This window comes from Terrapene carolina, unplaced genomic scaffold (genome assembly GCF_002925995.2).
Source record: "Terrapene carolina triunguis isolate 2854851 unplaced genomic scaffold, T_m_triunguis-2.0 Scaffold179, whole genome shotgun sequence".
Classification (NCBI taxonomy): Eukaryota; Metazoa; Chordata; order Testudines; family Emydidae; genus Terrapene; species Terrapene triunguis.
In genome coordinates, this window is record NW_020664530.1 from 1,215,503 (window position 1) to 1,235,392 (window position 19,890).

The 19,890-nt window shown below is 39.6% G+C and overlaps 1 protein-coding gene across 1 annotated transcript in view; it reads left to right on the forward strand.

Moving 5' to 3' along the window:
• The window catches only part of LOC113406995 (succinate--hydroxymethylglutarate CoA-transferase-like), a 243,664-nt gene that overhangs the window by 55,949 nt on the left and 167,825 nt on the right, over nt 1-19,890 (forward strand). Inside the window, exon 8 of the mRNA XM_029912065.1 lies at nt 18,761-18,904. Coding sequence (XP_029767925.1) covers nt 18,761-18,904 — 144 coding nt within the window. The remainder of the gene's footprint in view (nt 1-18,760; nt 18,905-19,890) is intronic.

Below are 19,890 nucleotides of genomic sequence, written 5' to 3' on the forward strand. Positions count from 1 at the left end.
TGCTACTTGAATACAAATAACTTATATTAGATAGGCAGTAGAGAGCTCATGCTGCCCAAGGACTTGTATTGGGCTTGTTTGGCAAGGAACAGGTCACAGAATTGAAAAGAAACAAGGTGGTGGAATAAATACTGAAAGGCACCCTGAAAACTAATTTTGTTTTAGTTCATGTAATGGTGATGATGGTGATGACATGTCTTGTTGCTCCATTCTTGTTGTATAATACATACAGTATGTGGAATAGATCACCTGGCTGTGAGGTTCTCCTTCGAGTATGTTTCAGTCAGGATCCCACTGTAGGTGCACATATGCCTCGTGCCTGTGAGATTGGATTTTTTTTAATAGCAGTGTTCATTGGGGCAGCTCATGCACCTCGTGTCACCTCATGCTTCTGTGTGAGGGCATAAAGGACAGACAGGTGAAACTCTCCCTCAGTTCCCTCTTACCACCTATGGCAGTGAGGTGGAACCCACCGAGTGTCCCACCTGCTATTTTTCTCTGAGGTTTAAACTCGTCTTCTAGATTAGTTTGTGAAGAAATACTTCACCCATCGTACCTTTGTTAGTTTTTTAAATTTGGATTCCTTAAAAAAGCCATCTAAACAGAAATACATCTCCCTGTGAAACGGGGCAAGGTCCCTCGTGCCAACCTCCATGGTGGACTCTAAACCTTAAGGGTTTAACCCTGTACGACCTCCGATGGGTTCTTTCTCCTGGTTGATGGGCCTAGCTGATGCCTTTTCAGTCTGGGGGAGAGCCACATCCCTGAAAAGTGCTTTTGTGTGTAAATCCTTCGTGGCAAGGGCTGCAAGTGGAGGGATGTACAGTTGAAATTACACTTACTGGAGCAATTGATGTGTATCGCTTCAGACCCAGAGGAGACATGCACCTCCAAGGAACCAAAAGGGTTGTCCGTGAGGATGACTTCATAGGGTGCCAGTCTAGTTAGGGTCCAGCAGCAAAAAGAAGTCAGGGAAGAAAACGCAGTTGAAATTGATTTCTGGTCACATTGACGCTGATCACCCTGGCACCAGGGCATTCAGCAGTAGTGCTGGCAACCACTTCAGCACCAGAACACTTGGCACTGACCATGTGTCACTGGAGCCAGCACACCCCCCCCCCCCCCAAATCTAGTGGCAATGGCAAGAGGAAGGGCTGAATGAAGACCAGAGACGGCTCCGAGCATAGAGAGGCCCCGCCTCTGAGAGTGGAAAAGAGGCATCACTTCTCTAAGGATAGGTGTCTACATCCAATGCCAAAGGAGTGGTGCAAAGTATGCTGACACTGCTGGCATCAGCACCGCTAAAGATATCAGCACCAACCTTCAGCTTGGTCCAATTGTGGGATCAAGGTATGCCCTAACAAAACTGTCAAGATCTCTGCTGGGGACAGCATTGGCAAGGGAACTGGAGCAACGATATCGAGACATCATACTCAAGGAGACACCCATCATCTATTTCCTGTGTCACCCATGCTTGACTGTCATCCAATTGGGAGCCAGTCTTTGGTAGCTACCTTGCCCCTTTCCATCAGGTTTGGTCCGATATCTCCTCAGAAAATGGTTGTTTGAACATAGTTGCCCACAGATGTTCCAGTCATTCCCACAATCTTCTCCCTACCTAATCCTTTTCCCTATCTCTTCAGAGACCCTTCTTACAAGAAACTATTACAAAAAGAAGTGGCCTTGTTGCTTCATCTAGGATGTTCCTCAGGAGTACAGGGAAGAGGCTTCCACTCCTAATATTTTTTTTCCCTGAAGATGAAAGATCTTCATCCTATCCTAGACCTGAGAAGACCAAACAAATATATACACCACCTCAGATTCAAGTGGTAGTGCTTGCCTCCCTCATTGCATCTCTTCAGGCTCAAGACTGGTTTGTGTCGTTTGACGTACAATATATATGACTTCATATAGTCATCCACCTGACCTGCAGGAAACACTTGACATTCATGATGGGATCAAATCATTACCAGTACAAGGTACTGCCATTTGGACTCTTCATGGCACCAAGGGTTTTTATGAAATGCCTAGCAGTGGTGGCAGCCCACCTGAGAAGTCAGGGCATTCATCATACTTGGCTGTTGAGGGCAGATTGTAGTGGGAAATGGTGGCAAGCTGGAATGTACGCTTGTCTTATTCACCCATCTGGGCCTAGTGAACTACAAAAAATTGTCACTCACACCATCCGAGATGATAGAGTTCATAGGAACTGTGATTGACTCCAGATTGGAAAAGGCACACCTTCCCAATTTAGTGCTCCTGAGGCTCCTGGAGCCTGTGTTCGAACTGCTCTCGGAATGTTCTTTTCATCACCTTACTCTGAAGTCAGTCTTCTTAGTGACTATCACTTCAGCAAGGAGAGTGAGTGAGCTTCAGGCATTTCTAGCCTGAAGGACAGGGTAGTGCTGGAACTCCACCCAAAGTTCATTCCTAAAGAGGTCTCAGATTTTCATCAGAACCAGTCAAATCAGCCTACTTTCCTTTTTCCAGAGACACAATCAGCACGAGGAAAAAAGAAATTACACACACTAATTATATCCAGGACTTTGCTTTATTATAGTGACAGGACCAAATCATTAAGGCTAGGTCTACACTACGGGGGGGGTTTGACCTAAGATACGCAACTTCAGCTACGTGAATAGCGTAGCTGAAGTTGCGTATTTTAGGTCGACTTACCTGGCTGTGAGGACGGCGGCAAGTCGACCGCTGCCGCTCCGCCGTTGACTCCGCTTCCGCCTCTTGCCGCGGTGGATTTCCGGAGTTGACGGCAGAGCCATCGGGGATCGATTTTATCGCGTCTTCACTAGACGCGATAAGTTGATCCCCAATAGATCGATTGCTACCCGCCGATCCGGCGGGTAGTGAAGACGTGCCCGCAGTGTGTTGCCCTGTCTATTTATAGCTATAGTCAGACATTCTAAAAATCAAGCCACTTCCTTGCAAAGAGTATCAAAATGTATAGCACCGTGTATCTTGATGTGTTATCATCTAGCTGGTGTTCCTGTCCCACTGAACATCACAGCTCATTCTGCCAGAGCATGAGCAACAACCTCCCCCCAGTCCAGGAATATCAGAGATCTGTAATGCAGTGGCGTGGACTAACCCACTGATTTTTGTCAAGCACTATCCCTTGGACTTAGCTGCAAGGTCAGATGCCAAGTTCAGGAGAACAGTACTTCAATCACTGTTTGACTAATGCAGCTATACTCCTCATTCCCACCATTCAGAGGGGATGCTACTTGCCAGTTACCTACGGGGGTTCATACAAACATGTACTCGAAGAAGAAAGAAATACAGTAACTGTGGTTCTTCAAGATGTTATAGTCAATGTGGATCTCAAACCCACCCTCCATCCCCCTTTTTGGAGTCTTCAGCCACCATGAGCTTTGAATTATGAGGGAATGCCCTTGTGTGGGAGTATAAGGAGGCACAGGGTGCATGCATTGCCTTGAGAGATCTTGCTATTCAAAGAAAATCCAATCATGTGAGGCACATACGCACCTACAATGGGATCTACACTGAGCGCAACATCTCAAAGAACTACAGTTTCTGTAGGGAAAGTAACCATTCCTTACATTCTGATCCAGTGCCTGTGAAGTGAAGAGCATTGCTTCCATTACAACAGCAGAAGTTGAGCGCACACAACTTCCTGAGCTGAAAATTTGCCAGCTAAATTCCATGGAAATAATAACTGTTACAAAGGGGCAAATGTTGTTAATACTGAGTTAAAGGAAACACATTTAAAAGGTTAAACTTTAACAAAATAGAACTCTAATAAAACTTTTCAATGATATGTGAATGACAGAATGTACAAGTGTTACACTGAATAATTGGACGTAAGTTGTATTATGGGAGTAATATTCCTCAGTGGCCATTATGAAGATGGATTTTATTAAAAGGTTATGTTAAGATCTACACTGGAAACCCAGATGTTCACATCACCTCACCAGTACTTCAGGCAGTGTAATCATTAGAATCATTTAATCATTGTTGCTAACAGCTCTGTGTATTCACCACGGGCTTTTAACAATTCATTCTGACTCAGTCATTCTCTTGCCTGATTAAAATAAACATGCTAACTTTTAGCTCTTATTTCTCTTCATCTCAAGTTTTTGGTTCATATTTTATTCCATAAGGGCTCCCCAAACACACATTCTCTCATGTGCAAAGGGCCAGTGCAGTGCCTAAGTGCTACTTAAGTCCTATTTTGAAGACTTAAGTGGTATATAGGCCTTGTGCTTAGGGGTGAATTTCGTAGCCCCTAGGACATAGATGTACCTTTAGCTGTTGCAATGAAAATCCATTCTGAATTGGTTTAATAATAATAATAATAAATAATGATACCTAGCTATTATCTAGAGCTTTTTCATCAACAGTTCTCAAAAGGATGTCAATATCATTATCCCCATTTTCATATGGGGAAATTATGGTTTAAAGTAGTGGTTTAGAATTGTACTTCATGCATGCCTGAAAATTTACTACTGATGATATGCTGTTCTTTAAAATAAATCTCCCAAAATTCCAATGGCACTGTTTATGGATAAGTAATAGTTACGTTGAATTTTGAACAACATTAAAAACAAAGTGGCAAAACCTGTCTCATTCAATGTGGGGGTAGGTGTGCGGAGGCCTGCTTTGTTCCATAAGGTTGTGACAGTACTATCAGCTGTGTGTATACTATAGATAAAAATTAGTGTTAAAAATACATAATAGGGTAGGGTACACACACACACACACACACTCTCTTGTGTTCTCTTTTCCCCTCTCCCTTTTGGATATGTATTGTTTAATTAGAATGTAAAGTCTTCAGGGAAGAGACTGCTACGTGTGACATAGACTAAAGCAAAAGCAAAATAGTAGCTTATATACAATACTTGAAACAGAATAAAACATTTGCTGGCACATTCAGAGACTCTGATAAACCCAGAAGAGAAAATGACTTACTGGTTGTAATTCTGCTTCTCTGAAGTTTATCATTCTGACAGGATTCTCACTTTTCTACATCTTGTGTTAGGAAATAGGAGTGAGAATCCCTGGTGGATAGTATCTTTAATGACACTTGAATGATAGTGATTAAGGTTTTTTTACCCATGATTTTTTTTATGTTGAGTTAATTGATTGCCAAATAACTCATTGTAATTAATACTTCTGTAAAGAACGGCCAGTCTGGACACTCCCCAAACATTTGTTTCAGGCCGTAAACATTTGTAGTTTACCCTGAGGAACAGCCTCAGGATAAATTACAAATATTTATATTCTGACTATAAAAATATTCTAATGAGGGTGAGATATGAGGAGAGATGGAGCCTCTTTATTATGCAATATCATATCCACAGAAAATCACTGTGTGACTATACAGTGGAATCCTAATTTGCCAAAAGTTCTGGTCAACAGGTCATTGAGTGTGCTCTAGGGACACCACTGGAGATTTTATTCTGCTGAAGGAGTATCCAAATTAGAATTAATTTTAGGAACATCCACATAATATCTAGAACCACCTGAAAATTGTTCAGTTTTAAAGCTGCATTAACGCTTCCAGTTTCTGACCCAAGCCATTTTAATAATACAGTACATTTCAGAAGTTGTATTCAGAACTCTGGAATATTTCTGAAGCAGGGATGGAATTAATAGCAAAAGTTATACTCCCACTCAGCCCACAGGGACTTCCTTATGTACCTCATATAGTCAATTTTAATTCACTCCAACAATCTAGCTGCTGACTTGATGTCCCAGAATAAAAAGATTTTACCAGTACAGTTGATCTGGAACTTTGCTCTGAACAGCAGCTTTGGTGCCTGAGTTAGTGAACTGTTTCTTGTTATTGGATCATGAAATCTATGGCTTAAACAGCAGGGAAGTTTGAGCAAAACCTAAGCCTTAATTAAGGCTTTTTGTCCCTTGTGTAACATTCCTTTTCACTGTATACTCACTTTTCTTGTAAAATTATAATTTTGAGGGAGTGAGGGGGCGCCAGTGGGGGAGATAGAAGTCTAAGGTAAAATTTAATGCACACGTTTTTTCCAGTCTTTTTATTAAGGAAATAGTGATACAAGCATCGTAGGAGGAAAAAAGGTAATACAAAATTGTAATGCATCAAAGATACAGTACAATATCATATTTGGCTGCACAATAGGAGATGGAAAAAGAAGGGAATTGAAAAGGAGAGATCATACATCGGGCACATCACATTTCAAAATCTTCGAATCCTCAGAAAATATCTGTTTTTGAAGAAATCCTGAAGGTTTTCAGTAAGAAATGCCTGCCTTTTGAAATGACTTAGTGCTTCATGCTGAGTGTTTTGAAGTAGTCTCCAGGAAATTTTGAGCTCCAATTGTTGAAGATGCTAAATTGTACTATAGTATTACAAATATACAAATGCACACAAAACGACATCGAAATATTGGTAAGGCTCTCACTGATTGCACAGAAAGACATTCAGTGTTAAGGATGAAATGTTATCCTTGGACCATATTGCCATGCTTAGATTCTGAACCACAAGTGGAATTCGGGGTCCCACACTTTCATTAGACCACCTCAGTATTAGGAATAAAGGATGCTAACTATGGAGTTCCGAATTTACTTCTCCTGGGGTAGTATTTTTCACTATGTATTTATAGAATATAGCAAACAATGGAAAGGAGTCAGGCTTTGTGGTACAGATTTAGACAAAACCATTCTGTCTTTAATGTAGATACCTCTGGCCAGATTCTGTTTTTCTTTGTATTAATTTAAAACATGCTAAAAGGACCTAGTTTACATGGATGACATTTTTATTGTCTTCAAAGACATAATTAATAGAAACTCACCACATTCAAGTCGCGTATTTGGGGAACAAAAAACTTGATGTACCCAGATGCAGCAGTGCCAGATGAATGTTCCTTTGATGGAATTTTCTCTGACTCATTAAGGCAATAATTTGAGTGTAATTTCAAAACCAATTCAGATAAGAGTTCTCTTAGTGAATCATTACATACAATTTGGATATTAAGAGAATCTTTGTAGTGGTGTGTCTATTCACTAGGCATTCTTTGTTACTGAAGAAACATTTTGTTTTATTGAATTAAAGACAGTCAGGCGTGATTGGGATCTACAGTATCAGAGGGGCCATCATCCTTCAGATTAAAAACAAACAAAACACAAGCTCATCAAAAGGCTACACATGGTATATTGTTGAAAACTAGCCATGATTGTTTCCCATTAGCTTTGGCAACTTATTTCCCATCCTTTGCCTGTTCAAAGCAGTTTAAAGACTACTGGAATTAAAGGGTTTTATTAAGCATGTCATTTAACAGAATGATTTCTATTTTGAACTGATTATTCTTATATTGCCAATGTAAATTTGGATTGACCACAAAGAAGCAGTATGTCAGGACGCAGGAAGCTGCTGATCATTCACTGTTTGGACTCGAGTGAATAGGGTTCTAGAAAACTGCGTTCAATGTGGGCATCTCAGTGCCAAAAAGATGTTGATTTAGAAAAAAGCAACAAAAATGAGTTAGTGGAAACTGGTGGAATGGCTGAGCAGTAACAGACAGGAAGGTCCATTTCAGCAGGCGAGAACCTTTTATAAATACAAATCAAAACAAATTAACATAAGCAAAAAAGAGAAATAACCACCTAAACGTGGGGATCAACCCAGCCTCAGAGCCTGGAAGGAAAAGCCTTAGGCATTCTCAATCTGAGCAAGTCTACACTTAAAACTTTTGTTGTTTGGGGCTGTGAGGATATTTTCATTACATTTTTATACTGGCAAAAACCATAGGATAGAAGTTTATTTTACTCAGAGAGCTGATCTATGAGGAGGGAAAAGGAAGATGAAATTAACTCCTCATATACTAGTAATAACTACACATCCTGTCACAGATAGACAAGTTTATGAGGAATGATGAAAATTAAACAGTATAGGCAAAATTACCGAAACAGTCTAGGGTAAGAGCTGCTTAAGGGGACAGGGCGAACGCTTACAACAATCTACAAAAGCTTGGTGTAAACACCGAAGAAGGAAGGGAGTTACTTGGGCTGATAAAAATATATAACTTGGAGTACGGGGATGAAAGTAGGTAAACCAAACTTTAATGTTGACATCAGAAAAAAATGGATTAACAACTGTCGAGCTCTCTTAAACTGTGGCGTATTCATCCAAAGACAGTGTTGGAAACATTTTAGAACTAGAAAATTAAATTGTACAGAATTATCTTATACTGGCATAGGATGTAATAGGTGGACTTTTCCGTCTTTAATTTACATCCCCAAATCAAAACCATTTAAGGGTAGAGTTAAGTTTGAAAATGTACCTTTTAATAATGTTTCATATCTCATAAATTGCTTGTTTGAGCCTCCCCAAACCTTGTCATAAACTTTTTGGCTGGCAGACAAAAGTTTCAAGGGACAAGGAGCTTTTTAGTTGAAGTTATGGAAGAGGAGGGACAAGATCAACCTTGTAATGGAAAGTACAGTACGTTACATGCTTCTCTGTGGAGATGCTGCCTTTGATTCTGTGCTAAGAAGGAAGGAAACCCCAAATTTGAATTCAGTGGTTGGTTTCGGGAGCAATGTTGACACCATGGCGTGATGGTCTGTGTTAAAAAAGATATCTATTTTCAATCTTATTGCCTCACTATTGCAAGACCATAATAATTAAATTTGTGTCAAAATTTTCTGTTTTACTGTGTCTATACTTCATTGTCTCAACTTTTGTTCATAACCCTTTTTTGTAAACGTCAGGGGGGATTTGAACCAGATTTTGGCCACTCATTAATGTGTGTGGAATGATTTCCAATATGAATTTTCTCTTTGCATGTTGGATTTTTTTTTTTTTTTTTTTTTAATTTTTTTTAATTTTGTTTTTTTTTTTTTTTTTTTTACCTTTAGTGCCTTTGAATTTCCTTTTTTCCCCCCCCCCCCACAGTGCATGTTTGATGCTCCCCTGCTGCTGCCTGAACAGTAACATTGTGATATCAGAGATAATCAGTCACTCATTGCTCACTCTGTCCAGTTCATTAGCGTATTTGCAGAGAGTCATGATTGCCTGGTTGTTATGGCAATGTCTGCTTTTGCTAGCTGATATACCGCAGATGACCCATTATTACAAAGAAGGGTCACAGGAGAAACTGTAATGGAAGCAGAATGGGTTTGGATAAGCGCCTGCTGTGCTCCTTTGAGTTTGTGCTGTGGTAAGTTATACTGGCTCTTTTCAAAGAGCAATTGTTTATTCTCCTCAAAAAGGGTTGCATGAAAATAAGGTACAAAACTACAGCTCCTTTTCATGTATATTATCTGCTTGTTACAAATTGGAGATTATGACATTGTGTTTTTAAAAAAAGGTGGGAAAAGATGAGTCCTTACTCAGTTTTCTGTTCTACAGTTAGAAAAAAGGTAATTTAAAAGTTGCATTAAAACTGAAATTGCAAACAAGTTTTTGTTTGAATACAGTTTAGTTTAATTATTTTCAATATATTGGTTGACATGGTACTTGTGTGGTGAAATATTGAGCTTCACAAGATAACAATGGAAATAAAATATACACTGAAGACAACAAATGTGTAAATGTTATATAAATACCACATAAAAATCTAAAGAAATGTATGAACAAAAACCTTGAAGATTAGTTATGGTTGGTCTCATAAAAAAACAGGAGGTACAAACTTAAGAATCAGAAAGGATTAAAAAGCTGGAAAAGTCAAGCACTCTCAAGTTAGGATTAACTAAGGTTTGTAACCTGTCCTTTAAATCGGCTTCTGTACCCAATGACTGGAAGTTAGCTAATGTAACACCAATATTTAAAAAGGGCTCTAGAGGTGATCCCGGCAATTACAGACCAGTAAGTCTAATGTTGGTACCGGGCAAATTAGTCGAAACAATAGTTAAGAATAAAATTGTCAGACACATAGAAAAACATAAACTGTTGAGCAATAGTCAACATGGTTTCTGTAAAGGGAAATCGTGTCTTACTAATCTATTAGAGTTCTTGGAAGGGGTCAACAAACATGTGGACAAGGGGGATCCAGAGGACATAGTGTACTTAGATTTCCAGAAAACCTTTGACAAGGTCCCTCACCAAAGGCTCTTATGTAAATTAAGTTGTCATGGGATAAAAGGGAAGGTCCTTTCATGGATTGAGAACGGTTAAAAGACAGGGAACAAGGGGTAGGAATTAATGGTAAATTCTCAGAATTGAGAGGGGTAACTAGTGGTGTTCCCCAAGGGTCAGTCTTCGGACCAATCCTATTCAACTGATTCATAAATGATCTGGAGAAAGGGGTAAACAGTGAGGTGGCAAAGTTTGCAGATGATCCTAAACTGCTCAAGATAGTTAAGACGAAAGCAGACTGTGACAAACTTCAAAAAGATCTCACAAAACTAAGTGATTGGGCAACAAAATGGCAAATGAAATTTAATGTGGATAAATGTAAAGTAATGCACATTGGAAAAAATAACCCCAACTATACATACAATATGATGGGGGCTAATTTAGCTACAAGAAGTCAGGAAAAAGATCTTGGAGTCATTGTGGATAGTTCTCTGAAGATGTCCACGCAGTGTGCAGAGGTGGTCAAAAAAGCAAACAGGATGTTAGGAATCATTAAAATGGGGATAGAGAATAAGACTGAGAATATATTATTGCCCTTATATAAATCGATGGTACGCCCACATCTCGAATACTGTGTACAGATGTGGTCTCCTCATCTCAAAAAAGATATACTGGCACTAGAAAAGGTTCAGAAAAGGGCAACTAAAATGATTAGGGGTTTGGAACGGGTCCCATATGAGGAGAGATTAAAGAGGTTAGGACTCTTCAGCTTGGAAAAGAGGAGACTAAGGGGGGGATTTGATAGAGGTATATAAAATCATGAGTGATGTGGAGAAAGTGGATAAGGAAAAGTTATTTACTTATTCCCATAATACAAGAACTAGGGGTCACCAAATGAAATTAATAGGCAGCAGGTTTAAAACAAATACAAGGAAGTTCTTCATGCAGCGCACAGTCAACCTGTGGAACTCCTTACCTGAGGAGGTTGTGAAGGCTAGGACTATAACAGCGTTTATGTTTCCTATCTTTTAACCAGTTACCAATCCATGAGAGGACCTTCCCTCTTATTCCATGACTGCTTATTTTGCTTAAGAGCCTTTGGTGGTGGACCTTGTCAAAAGCTTTCTGAATGTCCAAGTATGCTGTATCCACCCGATCATCCATGTCCACATGATTATTGACATCCTCAAAGAATTCTTATAGATTAATGAGACATGTTTTCCCTTTACAAAAGCCATTTTGACTCTTTCCCAACATATTGTGTTAATCTATGTGACAATTCTGTTCTTTACTATGGTTTCAACCAATTTGCCTAGAAGTTACTTACTGGCATGTAATTACCAAAGTCACTTATGGAGCCTTTCTTAAAAATTGGTGTTTATATTAGCTATTCTCCAGTCATCTGGTACTAGGGTGACCAGATGTCCCGATTTTATAGGGACAGTCCTGATTTTTGGGTCTTTTTCTTATATAGGCTCCTGTTACCCCCCACTCCCTGTCTCGGTTTTTCACATTTGCTGTCTGGTCCCCTATCTGGTACAGAGGCTGATTTAAGCGATAGATTACACAGTTAGTTCTGCAGTTTCATATTTGAGTTCCTTCAGAACTCTTGGGTGAATACCATCTGGTCCTGGTGACTTATTACTGTTTAATGTATCTATTTGTTCCAAATCTCTTCTACTGACACATCAATCTGGGACAGGTCCTCAGATTTGTCACCTAAAAAGAATGGCTCAGGTGTGGGGAATCTCTTTCATGTCCTCTGTAGTGAAGATCAATGCAAAGAATTCATTTAGCTTCTCTGCAATGGCCTTTTCTTCCCTGACTGCTCCTTTAGCACCTTGATTGTACAGTGGCCCCACTGATTGTTTGGCAGGCTTCCTGCTTTTGATATACTTAACTTTTTTTTTTGCTGTTAGTTTTTGTGCCTTTTGCTAGTTGCTCTTGAAATTTTTGGCCTGCCTAATTATACTTTTACACATGACTTGCCAGAGTTCATGCTCCTTTCTATTTTCCTCACTGGCATTTGACTTCCAATTTTTAAAGGATGCCTTTTTGCCCCTAACTGCCTCTTTTATTCTGCTGTTTAGCCATGGTGGCATTTTTTGGTCCTCTTATTTTTTTATTTTTTTATTTAGGGTATACATTTAGTTTGAGTCTCCATTATGGTGTTTATAAATAGTTTCCATGCAGCTTTCAGGCATTTCACTCTTGTGAATCTTTCTTTTAATTTCCACTTAACTAGCTTCCTCCTTTTGTTGTTGTTGTTCGTTGTTCCCCTTTTTGAAGTTAAATGCTACTGTGTTGGGTTTCTTTGGTATTTTCTCCCCTGCAAGGATGTTAAAGTTAATTTCATTATGGTTGCTATTGCCAAGTGGTTCAGCTGTATTCACATCTTGGACCAGATGCTGTGCTCCACTTAGAACTAAATCAAGAATTGCCTCTCCCCTTGTGGCTTCCAGGACTAGCTACTCCAATAAGCAGTTGTTATAGTGTTTGGAAATTTTATCTCTGGATCTCATCCTGAGGTGAAATGTATCCAGTCATTATGGGGATAGTTGAAATCCCCATTATTACTGGGCTTTCTGTTTTTGTAACCTCTTTAATTTCCCTGAGCATTTCACAATCACTGCCCTGGTCAGGTGGTCAGTAGTATATTTCTGCTATTATAGTCTTATTATTCATAGAATTTCTATCAATACAGGATTCATTTAAGATTTTTATATATTTGACTATGCTTTGTATCACACATAGTGCCACTCCCCCACCAGCGTGACTTGTATATTTTATACCCTGATATTACCATGTCCCAATGATTATCATCATTCCACCAAGTTTCTGTGATGCCTATTATATCACTATCATCATTTAATATCAGGCACTCAAGTTCACTCATTTTAGTATTTAGACTTCTAGAGAGACAAGGTGGGTGAGGTAATATCTTTTATTGGACTAACTTTTATAAAAGATATTTCCTCACCTACCTCTTCTTTCTAATATCCTGGAACCAAAATGTCTACAATAGCACTGCATAGTTAGAGTTATAGCATTTTTATACAAGCACTTATAAAATTTGTCATTACTATATTTGTCTGCCTTCATGTGATGTAATTGAATGGGACGCTTTTTCGTTTGATTGTTTCTGTTCAGTTTCTACCTGTGCTTTATCAATTTCTGTCCTCTCCTGTCTCCTAGGATATAGAGCAGAGGTGGCCAAACCGCAGCTCATGAGCTGCGTGCGGCTCTTTTACAGTTAAAGTGTGGCTCACGGCGCCTCCCATATTCTCACCACATTCTCCACCTACCAGACTGGGGTGGGGGGAGCTCAGGGCTTCTGCCCTGCGGCATGGTGGTGGGGTTAGGGCCTTCAGCCCTGTGGGAAGTTTCCCCTTTAATGAATCCCGCCCAAGAGATGTCTTTATCTGAGCCATGTGCTCCTCCTCATGTGTCAGCTTTCTCCCAGCCCTTAGTTTAAAAACTCCTCTACGACTTTTTTAATTTTACATGCCAGCAATCTGGTTCTGTTTTGGTTTAAGTGGAGCCCGTCCTTCCTGTATAGGCTTCTCCTTTCCCAAAGGTTTCCAAGTTCCTAATAAATAAATAAACTCCTCCTCCCAAAACCATCGTCTCAGCCACACATTGAGACCCTGCAGTTCTGCCTGTCTAACTGACCCTGCGTGTGGAACTGGAAGCATTTCAGAGAATGCTACCAGGGAGGTCCTTGACTTCAATCTCTTACCTAGCAGCCTAAATTTGGCCTCCAGGACCTTTCTCCTATCTTTCTTTGTGTCACCGGTACCTACATGTATCATGACCACCAGCTCCTCCTCAGCACTGCACATTAGTCTATCTAGATGTCTTGCAAAGTCTGCAAACCTTCTCACCGAGCAGGCAATTCACCATGCGGTTCTCTCGGTCATCGCAAACCCATCTATATTTCTAATAATTGAATCTCCCATTACTATTACCTGTTTCTTCCTAATAACAGGGGTTCCCTCCCTCAGAGGGGCATCTCCAGTGCGAGAGGATACCATGACATCTGGAAGGAGGGTTGCAATGGTGGGTTTGTTTCTGTCTGCTCCAGCTTGATGCTATCGTTCCCTCAGACGTTCTTCTTTCTCACCAGCACAGAGGCTGTCAGACTCGGGATGGGACTGCTCTACTGTGTCTCTGAAAGCTCCTCTGTATGCCTCTCTGTCTCCCTGAGATCTTCCATTTCAGCCACTATGATTTTAAGAGCCTGATCTGTGTGTCTGAGGGCCATGAACTGCTTACACCATATGCACACGTATGCAACCTGCTCATAAGGCAGGTAATTGTATTTGTTGCGTTTAGTTCAATAAACTGGATAGCCCCTCACTCTGCTGTGGGACATCTGCCTGCATTATTTTAACTCTTGCAGGGTTTTTTCTGTTTGGTGATGGAGTGGGATGTTGGTTTAAGTTTAGAATGTGTTTGTTAGATGTGTCTGCCACTTGCACGCCTTCTCTAAATTCCCTTGCAAAACTGCCCTGTTCACTAGCTCCTCTGGTTGCCTCTGAGGTGGCTTTTTAAACTTCTGTTCTCTGTGAGTTAGCCCCGCCCCCTTCTCATGGTATCCTAAAGGGATTAGGGATTGAAGAGTAGCAGGCTAGAGCCTTGTTAGTAAGCTCTCAGCCTAGTTTAGCAGACTGCTTGGCTCAGTACATAGGCCTCAAAACAGACTGCGCTATAAACTGCAAGCAAGCAAGCATACAACAACAAGCTAACAAACAACAAACTCACCCCAAGGATCACTTAGTTGCTCCTGTTAGGTAGCTCCCCTGCCTTGTTCACTACAAACTTCCCAATTTCTGCAACAAATGAGGAATGGGTCCTATAGACAAGACTCCTTCATTACCCAACCTCTGTTCATGCCCTGAATGAACCAGGGGTGCTCTTTTTGGAAGGGTCACGTAATTAAAGGCTGTATCATAATGCATATGCACAAGAGGGCCGAACTAAGGCATCCTGGCATTTTCTGATTTGAGCGTGCTTGATTTTGGCACTCTTTAATTTAGGAAATACAAATTCTTTTATGGTTTGATTTATTGATGAGATCAATCTTAAGTAATGTTCAACAAAGTTTTTTTTCTTTGTGAATCATAGATCAAGAATTGTGCATTAACCATGTACAGAGACAAAGGAAATCTACTTGAGGAGGAGAAGATACAGTCTTATTAAGCAAAAACTGGAAGATGGTGTACTTGATGGGGCAGATGTTGGTACCAAGATCCAAGAGAGAAGTTCATGTGATACAGTATCTGCTGAAATCGTCCCTGTCGTTATCATCTCACATTTGTAATTTTCTCCATCAGGGCTGAGATTGATGTCTTTTTAAACCAGTGGAGATTGTTTTCAATCTCTGAATGTTGCTGCCTCATTTATTTGCAAGCTGGTGAAATTTAGAATTATGCCCTTTCTGTCTCTGCCCCTACCGCGCTTCTTGGTTATGATTAAGATGGATACATTTTGCTTCACGTACTGAAGGCTTTCACTAGATATTGGGCAAAGGTTTTGTTTGATCTTCACTATGAAACAGCTTAGGGTAGATAGTATCTTGACTACATGATAGAACAGGGAAATAAAAAATATCCCTTATACACCGATGCAATTCTACCCAGCTTCTGGCCGTTGGACCCACACGCACAGAAGTAAGCATGAAAACTCGCCTGCTTGCTTCCTCCCCAAAGCAGGTGGTGGGGAGGGGAATGAGTGGAGCCTTGGCTCCATCGCCTTTACTTACTAGCCAAAATAACATAGCCAGCATGGGGTGAGTGGGGGGGTCTAATACATTGCTAATATAGGCCTCTATAAGCAGGGGATTTATTGTTACTAAGAGGTATCTGTGAGTCATAGTGCCACCAGGAGTTCTGTAACTTTCACACCGGCCCCTGCTCGGGGCTGTGCCTAAAGTAGCAGAAGACTAGTCATTCATGCACTTTTAATGCTGATTTTCAAGAGTTCTTTAATTTCTACTTTGTCTCTTTTTAACTTTTCATTTGACAATTTTAAAATATAATGAATAAAGTAGTAGTTCTTGCCATCATATATAGAAGCTTAATTTCCTGCAATTTTTTATCCCCAAATTGATTTCTTAGTGCATTTTACAGTGCAGTATTACCTTACTGGTACAAACAAAATCCCATTTAAATGACTCATAGATAGCTAGTTATCGAATTTATATACGCAACTTACTTTGCTAAAAACAGAATAGGAAAACAGTATTTGACTTTAAGGACAGCTTTTTATTTTCTTGAGTGAAACCAAGTTCTTTTAAAAGAGTCAGAATTATAATTCTTTTATAGTCCTAAAAAGTAATTGGATTTAGCAATGTAAACTGAGAAGTAGTTAAAGTGACTCTACAAATTCAGGTCTTATTGAATGTCTGCCAGAATTGCTTAAAGGTGTCTTGTCTGTGTGCCATTTGACAAAACACTGCTCTCTTTTATGAGATGCAACCTTCATACTTACCTTTTTCATACTGATTTTGGGCCAAATTCTGATACCCTTTCTCATGATGATTAGTACCTTACTCCAAGAGTAGTCTCATTGACTTCAGTGCCACCATGTGTGGAATAAGGAACTATTCAATGCAAGTAATGGCATCAGAATCTGAGCCTTAGTTTTTAACTTTCCTAGAGTAAAAAGTACTATAACTTCTGAAGTAATGGTTGTCTCATCTTTTCTGTTAGTAGACTTATTCATTCCCTAGCTGATATTTATGACTAGTCTGTGATATTGGAAAATCTTTGCCTTTTGCTCAGACAACAAAAATAAAATGCAGCAAAGTGAGAGAACTTCTTGGATGCAGTAATCTTAAACTTCTGGGGTGAAATCCTGGCCCGGACGAAGTCAATGGGAGTGTTGCCATTGATTTCAGTGCGACACGATTTCATGCCTGAAATATGAGTGTTCAGGACACTATAAACCTTGTTGGGAAAGAAATAATTTCTAGCACAATCCTGAAGCACACATGGTGGAAGATCAAAACAATTCTTCAACCATAATCAGCATTATGGTTAGTCGATTAAAAAAAGAGGATTGAGTCCCAGTTTCCTAATGACATGGGATGAAATGCTCAGGAATTTCTCCACATTTGGGTAGTCTGATGGTCAAAGCACTGGACTGGCACTCAAAAGACCTTGGTTCAATTCCTCGGTTTGCCACACATTTCCTGAATGACCTTGGACAAGAAACTTTATCTGTCTGTGCCTTAGTTTCCCATCTGTAAAATGGAGATAGGTCTTCCCTAGCTTACATGGATGCTGTGAGGATGAATTCATTCGTTTTTGGGTTACATTCAGATATACTGTGATGGGGGCCACAGAAGTACCTAGAGTGATTCAATTACTATGAATGCATTGAAATTTGCATTGAACCTAAGGAGAACGTTGGTCAAAACATAGCACTTACTTTGGACAAGGAACTCTATAGACAAGCACTAATTTTACAAAAGCAATTGAAGATTTCAGAGGGATTTGAAGATTACAGGCCGATAACATTACTGTCACACTCGCAATGGAAATCTGGCATGCTTTTGTGTGGTTCTAGTTCTTTATTATTAATTGGGACACAATTGAAAAACGATTCAGAGAAGCTATGAAATCTTTGTTACTTAGTTAGATTGGCTGATCTCAAATACTGAACCTTAAACAGTGAGAAAAGGCTGAAGCGTGACTGATGGAACCCAATCCTGATTTTGTTCCTTCTCTTTTAGTATTTACAATTCAAGATCCAGGTTTTTGTCCCAAATACATGTTTGCAAAGAGAAGTTGTTACACTTCATTGCATCACATTGCATATTACAGGAAAATCATGGAGGACTGGACAGTTGGATTCAGAATTTTGAATATTTTTAAACCACCTGCACTTCCAGCCAGTCAGCTCAATATTGGCACTTTCAGATTGGTTTGGTTGTAATTTTGCAATATGTTAGCTGATGAGAAAGCAAACATTGGTAAAAGTGTGTTTGTATTGAAGGGCAGATACAAAACACTAGTAGGCCTAACTAATTAGCTGTATGGGTCTCTTATTATGTTCTTACATTTTAGTAACAGAATCACAAGATTTTCATTTTGTGTATATATGTGTTTTATGTTTGAGGATTAAATATGCTTACAAAGTGAGTCTCAAATTGTGTGTCATTTCATAAAACCTTCGTGAATTCCCACTGGCATTTCAAGGCTTCCTTTTATAAAGCAATCTTTTCCATTGGAAACGGGTGACGAATGTTTTAAGATATAGCAAGAAAATTAATAGGGGGTGCGGTTTGCCTTCCTCCTCAGTCAGACATGTGCCACTGACAACCTGTATGACAAGTCCTACAGTACCTTGTTTTCCAGGTATATTAAATTGTGTTTTCCTTTTGAATAATTTTGCCTCTAACAATTTCTTATTTTTAAAAGACATTTTGAAACTATTGAATGGAAGTGATAGTGTAGCTAGAAGGTAGAGTAGCACAACAATTCTTTCCCAATTTACCACTGTTAGGTTACAGAATTGCTAGGAACAGATTATCTGCAGATACTTGTGAGAATGTATCTTTTTCAGTGGCAGGCTTTTCAACTTAATTCACTCAGAAGATATTTTAGCTTCTTAGCATGTTTCTGTAATGCGTACTAGGAAAATATTTTTAACCCTTGTCTTATATGGAATGTACCATAACAGAATATTAATTCTTCCCTGTTCCCATTTTTTCTCTTCTGCTAGGATGGTGATCCGGTTAGGCCAGGAGTAGCCATGACAGACCTTGCTACAGGGCTGTACACGTATGGAGCAATCATGGCCGGCCTGCTTCAAAGATATAAAACCGGGAAGGGACTTCACATTGACTGCAATCTATTGTCATCTCAGGTACGGGTTTAAAGAATGTTTTACTTAGCTTGTTGATGTAGATTTACTTTTCTTATTGTTTTTGTGCATTGGGCCAAATGCATCCCTGATATAATGACATTGAAAGCAATACTAGAGACAAATTTCCTAGTTTATATTTCTGTAGTAGTGGTTGATTTATTTTGATTGATGACTATTACTACAGCACTTCTGTCTGCCACCTAAATTCCATCTTTTACTGAGGGTCTCAAAGCACTTTGAGGCTTGATTAATTAGTGTTTTTAATGTCCCTGTGATGTATGGATAAACGCAGCTGATGAAATCACCCTAGTACAGTGCGGTCTTAACAATGGGGTTTATTTTTTCCATAGAAGCTAAGGGCTGAATGCACAAAAGGAGTTAGACTCCTAACTTCTATTTAGGGTCCTAACTTCCATTGAAATGAATGGAAGTTAGAAGCCTAACTCCTTTTGAGCATTCAGCCCTAAGTAACTTGCCCATGTCAACTTGAATATCAGAGTCAGTATATAATCTGGGGGTATGTCTACACTGCAGTTAAAAACCTGCAGCTGGCCCATGCCAGCTGGCTCGGGCTAAGGAGTTGCAGTGTAGAAAATTTAGGCTGTTAATTTCAAAGATAGCATTTGTTTCCTTGTAGCTGTATCCTGAATAATGGTCAAATCCTTAGGTCCTTACTCAGCAAAGCTCTCAGTTGGATTCAGATGTGAATATTGTCTGAGTAAGGCCTTCAGAATTTGGCCTTAAAATAGCAATCCCAAAACAGACTGACGACGATAAATTTCGTTCCAACCTGACTCAAGCTAGAATTTAGTAATTCTTCTATGGTGAAGGGAGCGATTGCTTCTCCTGGATGGCAAACCAAATGCGTTCTTGAAGGACACTCTTACTAAAGTTGTTATGGCAACAGTGACCTTTATGGAGAACTTTTTGCATCCAACTGTTACACTTTCTGGCACTGAGCTAACATTGCAGCCTGTTTATACTTT